The sequence below is a fragment of the Egretta garzetta genome, unplaced genomic scaffold, assembly GCF_000687185.1.
Source record: "Egretta garzetta isolate BGI_Z169 unplaced genomic scaffold, ASM68718v1 scaffold1, whole genome shotgun sequence".
Lineage (NCBI taxonomy): Eukaryota > Metazoa > Chordata > Aves > Pelecaniformes > Ardeidae > Egretta > Egretta garzetta.
The window spans coordinates 728,189-734,821 of NW_009258542.1; the positions used below are offsets into that span (position 1 = coordinate 728,189).

General features: G+C 45.7%; 1 protein-coding gene across 1 annotated transcript in view; it reads right to left on the bottom strand.

Moving 5' to 3' along the window:
- The window catches only part of KCTD16 (potassium channel tetramerization domain containing 16), an 83,034-nt gene extending 77,407 nt beyond the window's left edge, over window positions 1–5,627 (bottom strand). The window contains exon 1 of the mRNA XM_009646771.1: window positions 4,796–5,627. Within this exon, the coding sequence (XP_009645066.1) occupies window positions 4,796–5,627 (832 nt within the window). The remainder of the gene's footprint in view (window positions 1–4,795) is intronic.
- Window positions 5,628–6,633: the final 1,006 nt, after the last annotated feature.

Below are 6,633 nucleotides of genomic sequence, written 5' to 3' on the forward strand. Positions count from 1 at the left end.
ATACTGCTCTTCCACATCTATCCCGTTTGACAGCACAGCTGTAGGTGTCACTGTGCAAGAGCATTCAGTTTTGTTAGTCAAATTTCTACCACGAGATTCATTTATGAGTCAGTGGTACGTACATCGGTATGGGATCTTTTAGGTCTGTTCATGCATACAAAGTGACAGGCCGCAGCTGTCTGCATTAATTCCCTGTGGATCATCTTGCATAAGCGACACCAGGATTATCCCAGAGATACATGTCCAATAAACGGCCATCAGAGCACATTTGCAGAGGGTATCGCTTGGCATTCCTCTTCCCTCCTGCACAGCCCCACCACAGGGGATTCGTCTGTTTATCCCAGGATAATCTGAAACCTGCTTAACAAACATCTCTGCACATCAGCCTTCTACCAGGAAGGGAAAAGCATACCAGGCCAGCATCTTCTTGAAAGAGTAAGGTGAGAAGGCCAAAATTTACAACTGTCCCTTGAGCGAGTGGAGGAAGCACACGTCCTTCAGGAGCAAGAGCCTTGTTAATTAATTTTTGGTTCTCAGAGCTACAGTGCCAGGAATGTCTCACGGTTTCCTTTAAACATCTGCAGGTGCTTGAGCTGCTCCACATGTGCAGATGTGAAGTGGCCAGTGCAAGGCAAGGCTTAAGCAAATCAGACTGATTGTTGATTTTCTCATGCTTGTTCAGACTTTGAAACACGGCCTTAGGAAGGGCAGGGACAGTTGCCTGTCTAAATCTCTGTATTCTTTTCTGCTAGTGAACTTGAGGAGCATTTGTCAGCCCCTCTCCACCTGCTTGTTGCAGGAAAACATTTGGGTTAAACTGAAGGCTTGATATATCTAACAAATTCTCTCTCAACATATCTTGATGTAGTTGTCAGTACCCGCATCTTTTCCCTAGTTCTTTCTCTCCAGATTGTGTGTGAATTTTCTCTCATTTTCCTCCATCTGTACTTCTTCTATATTTGTTCCTTTTTGCCTAGTAGCTCTCCTCTCCCCTGGCTTTATTCCTCCAGCTGAGCAGAGGGCAACCTGCTCACTGTGGTGCCAACCACGCTCCTTATCGGTGCTACCCACAGCTGTGCAGGGAGCCACGAGAGAAAAAGCAAGTGGTTTGACATGATATGTTAGAGCCAAGGCCTCCCCTCTGTACTGTGAACTGTTCTGAGAGCCTATTGCAGTCTCAGCCACTGACAGGCAGAGAGAAGGGATGTGACATCAGGGTTTTGGGGGCAAAAGCAATATGCAGGCAGAGGCTGCCATGCAGTTTCTCTCCATCCCACCCCATCCCATCCCATCCCATCCCACTGCCATGTCATTGGGTTCCTAGCTGCTCTGCAGACCCATGCACACAGCCTGCCGTGTTGCTGACCTGCTGTCTGAAGCTAAAGCCTTCTCTGTTTCCAATCTGTTATTTTGCTCTTCTGGCAATCACATCATCCACATGCAGGACTGTCACCCACAGTCCTGGCAATGCTGCAAGACTGGAACCAGGCAGAAAGGGCTGGTTTGTAGGTTATGGGAGGTGGTGAAAAAGAGTGTGCTGCTGCCACTGCGAAGTCAGGAATGGGGCCAGGCTACAAAAGGCTGAGCCAGTCCATATGCTTTAACACCCCTCACTCCCACCACAACATTTACCAGATGTTCAAGTGCGCATTTTTGATTCATCCCATTGTATAGGTTGGAAACATTTAAAAGTGAAGATCCAAGCACAGGCTATCACTCCCTTCAAAAATGAGAGTGTTTGAGGATGAGGTTTTACTTCAAGATCATCAAAACAACGGGGGAACACACCACAAAATGGTTCAAGTTAGAAATCCAACCTTAGCCAATATAAAATTTAAGTAAATGTCTTTGACATAAGAGAAACTGGAGGGAAAGAAAATGCATGAGCAGAACCTCACCTCCTTCCTCAACTCATGCTCCACCTGTGAGCAGGAGGCTGTGACTCCTGCCTACCCACCATGCAGGAACTATGTTTCAAAGAACTGTTTAATTATGGCTCTAATGTATCAATGCAGCCTGTCTCCAAACCCTCCTTTGCATCAGCCTATTTGAAACTGGAGTGGAGCCCAGCTGCGCTCCGAGGATTGCACTGTCACCCCGAGTGCCGGTTTGCAGCCCATCTTGCCACCCACTCAGAAAAACAGCTGCGGGTTTGCTGTGCTGGATGCTTTCTGTCTGCCCTGCATTTCAGGAAAACCTCCTACACAGAGAACATGAATCTCCCATTAGCCTTAATAGCACCTACATTTGAACATGGGGAGAAAACGTCACACAGTGTTAATCGTGCAGTTCTGTTAAGAGCACACACTGTACCCATGTGAGTAGCTGCACAGTTTACACCCCCTTCAGTCCATCTGATCTACTTTCAAAAGGATTTGCACATGAAGAACCTTCTTTATCTTCGTGCCAACCACAGGCATCTACCTTCTGAGTAGTATTTGCAGCGTACAATGTATTTGGCGTATCAACAAAATATTCCTCCCTCTATGCTTCCTGCTTTGGAAATAATCACCCTTTCCCAGCTTGGAAGAGTCTCTCCAACTGTGCATTTCACAGGACCCGCTCTGCAAAGATCACCCCTGCATCTGACTAACTAGTTGTGTTTAGGCACCTCCCATGTTTAGGCCCATTAACCTGATCACAACAGCTTGATGAATTAATGCTTCTATAGACACAGTTGGCAACTTCTAATTAAATAATTATGGCTAAGCAGCTGCAGAGAAGTTGTAATGTTCCACTAGAAGCCAGATGTCAATTTTATTGGTCCTCAAAGTTTCAAATGAAATGGCTTTGGGAAATTTGGCAAGGGGTTTCTTTGGCTCCAGGTGAATTGTGTAGGTATTTTGCCTGCTCTCAGGTGGGCTGACTGCAGCCAGACCCCAAGCACATGGACGGAGAACGTCTGCAGCCCACCATCGGCTCTATTGCAGCAAGCAGCAAATGGCACAAAGTGTAACAGAATGATTTGGATCAAGAAAAAAAGAGAGTGATTTGGCATCATGGACATTGCTTTAGCTTTTACGTAGGGAAGGACCCTTTGAAAAATCCACCTCTGAAACTGTATCACTGTCAAAAATCCACAAAACTGATATGAGCCAAATGAGCCTGTTGAACAGGGTGAGAGTCTTTCCAGGAACTTTAATTGGATTGGGCTTTCCCTGCATTGGTGAGAGACGATTTTGTGACACCTACTACAGACTTCCGCTCTCCAAAATTTCTAAGGTACCTCTCAGCTCAGTACCTAACCCTAGCTGTAGTGATGTGGAAGCAATGAGCAATATGAAAATCAGGAGTCTGTGCTTGCTAATTCATGCAAAACCTATGTTCTTCCTCTTTTCAATTAGCAAACCATTGTTCCTATAAGGAACTCGTATTTTTTTCTGATTTTAAATATAAATGCAAACAAAATTTGTTCTAATCCATTGCTTTAACTAGATCAATTCTTCCCCTATAACTTGTACAAGACACTATATACAAACAGATGAAGGCTAATAATAGAAATCATCCATCCCTGTCGGAATATAAGTGCATCCATGACCTTAGAACCATTTTGCTAAGAAACCCAGCTAGAAAAGTAATTTTGAGTAAATCTGGGCATGTCAAAAATACAGATGGCCTTTCAGGATGCTAACTTAAGCATCATTACATAAGCAGATCAGGGCTGCCTCTGTTGAGCCCAGGCATAAGAGTAGATGCCACTGAATCCAGTATTACACCCAAACTATTCACTTCCCGATACTTCTTTCAGCTAAAACTTTTGTCAGCTCTCCACGTGACCGGGCCTGCTAACTGTAAGCACTGCACGCAGCGCAGCGGGTCTGCTGGAAAGCATTATCCCTCTCTAGACCCCACTGTCCATAGCAGCAGCTGGCTAAAGCCCATTTCTACCAACGGACCGGGGAAATGTTCTATCCTTCACCCTCTTGAAATGAAAATGGAGGAAAACAGCCTCATGAACCTCTCAAATATTTAAGCACAGCAGTTGTGGAATGATTTTCTGATACAGAATTATAGAATCAAAATTACCCTTGTGTTACCATTGGTAACGGTGCCTCTACCTGAATATCAACTTAGAAAGTTAATGAGCCTGCTAGAGCTCTCAGCTAAAACTACCACAACAGTATGTGATCTGATGTGATTGCGGTAAGCAGGGCAGATACTTCTCATTACGAGGAGAGTTTGTTCTTTATAGGGATGTTGCATAACAAGGCGCAGCAACTTGCCTCTCTCTGCTCTGAGCCCTCATTTCAGAGCACATCAGCTGGCTCTGAGAAGGCCTCCTGTTGAAAAGCAGCCAGGGAGATGGGATTTCGTTTTCCCTTCCCTGTGTGTAAGTGTGTCAGGTTTGTTGACAGATGGCTTGGCTGACTGTGCTTGACTATTATCAAGCAGCTATTACCTTTGTAAATTGAATCCCATTTGAAGATTTTCTGTAATTAAATCTGCAGTGTGTTTGCAAGGCTTATATTGCATCCCGCACATACTCGGGGAGCGTGCAAGGCAGTCAGATGGCTGATTTACACAGCCAGAGACAGGAGCATCCCTCAGCCGCAGGGATGGGGTGCTTTTGGCAGTCTGTGCTGCCATCTAGCCAAGACCAAGCCATTGAGTTCAGCCTTGCTTTACATTTCGAGAGCTTCAACGGAAGCGTATCCCCCCCAGATCAAAATAAAGCCTCTGTCTGCAGCAGACACAAGGAGATTTGCACTCTTTGCTCTTTGAGAATCGTACAGTAGCAGAAGAGAGCAGCTGAAAACAGGTAGTTACATTTCCCTCAGAAATGCCTTGTACTTACGGTAGAAGACATATTCAGTGTAGCTGGACCAGACCTTGTCGTCTGTGTACTGGTTGACAAAGGAAGCCGTCACCGAGGAGTTACAGGCCACCATGTGGAATCCACACTCAGACAACATGTCGAAAGCCCTCTCCAGGTGCTTGAACTTGAGATAAAACCTGGAGGTGTACCTTTCTGGAGCCCTGTCTGGGTCTCTGCTTTCATTCAAACTTTCTCCAAAGACCTCTTTGACCAGAGCAATCCTTCCACAAACCAAAATCCTTGGGACCCTCCTGAATTTGGCATCTGCTTGGCTCTCCCTGCCAATAGTGCATGACCCCCGGTACCCAATGGTAATGAATCCCCACTTCCGATCAGGTGGTAAGAGCGACGAGGGTGGACATATTCTTGTGTCACTGCCTTGGGAGACCTCTTCATAGTCACTGTGGCAATAATCATCAGGGCTTTGCTTGTTATCATCAGGAGTCAGGAGTTTGACCAAGTCCGGGAGCTGGAAGTACTCAGCCTCCCTCTTGAGCCTTCCCTTCTCTGGGAAGTGGTCTGGCAGAACCACTTGCTTGTCCCTGAGATAGTCCAGAATATAGCGGAAAAGAAAACCATCTCTGTCAATGAAAAATCTTCCCTTGGAGTCCTTGGCCAGATCGTTGGCTGTGTCTCTCTTTGGGGTGAACATTTTCCACAGCAGGGAGTGCGGGGTGCCAACTAAGGTGGAGTGGCGAGTGAAATAAACCTGGCCACCCACGTTTAGCTCCACTACCTCTGGGAAGGAATGCAGCCCAGTCCCCTGCTCTCGAGAAGGAAGGTAAGTCCTGCAGTTGCCACTTAGAGCCATTGTACTTTAAAATAGAAATCAGCAGCACGAAGGAGCAGGACTATTGATCACATCAAAGTGTAGAATAAGGCTCCCAACATCAAGGAGAAACAGGGGGGGGAGGGGAAGTGGGAAAAGAAAAATAGCCAAAAGGTTTGTTTAAAAAAAATCTGAATTGTCCATGAGTGACAGTGGGCAGAAGTGGCTTACACCCTAAGCCATAGAAGCTGGAGAGCAATCACTTCATGAAATGCAATCACATCATTAGATCTTCCACCAAAGCCATCAAAATCAAGGTCAAGCCAAGCCTATGGTCATTCACCGGTCTGTCAAAACAGAAAACAAAATAAGACACAAATTATTCTTTTAAGCATCATAGAAGCTGCAACAGAGAAAAGCAGATCAGTTTAGAAAGCCAAGCTAGTTCTCCTGCTAAATAGGTCTATTTCTTTTTTTTTTTTTTTTTGCAAGTTCTGTGCTTCTTTTTCACAAGTGCTAATCAATGGAAGGACTACATATGACTCCACTGTTTAAAAGAAAACACATACTTCATCTTTAAAGAAACATCTGATTTAGACACGCACATGAGGGAACAAGAACAGCGAGTCTTACCTTGGTTACAATTAATGCATAGCTCTTGTAAAGGAAAGCAAAATTTCAAGACACTCAGAACACACATACAGGCACACAGAGTCCAGTTAGTATGAAATCCGATCCCAGCAAGGGACAGCAAAGGCAAGAAAAGTGCTCTTAGCAACATCCATGTAGATCTCAAGAGTTAAACCGAGTCACAGGAAAGTTAACTGTGGCAGGTGACGAGAGAAACCAATACATACAGCACGATGGGGGAGAAGAAGAAAAAAAAAAAAAAAAACCACCACCAAAAAACCACAACAAAAAAGCCCCGGCTAAATCCGATCCGGCTCCGTGAGAGCGGGGCAGGGGGAGCGCGGGGTGCGCGTTTCGGCTGGCTCAGATGACTTGCAGAAACCCCGCAGCCTGCGCTAAGGGCTGGCGGGCTCCGGCG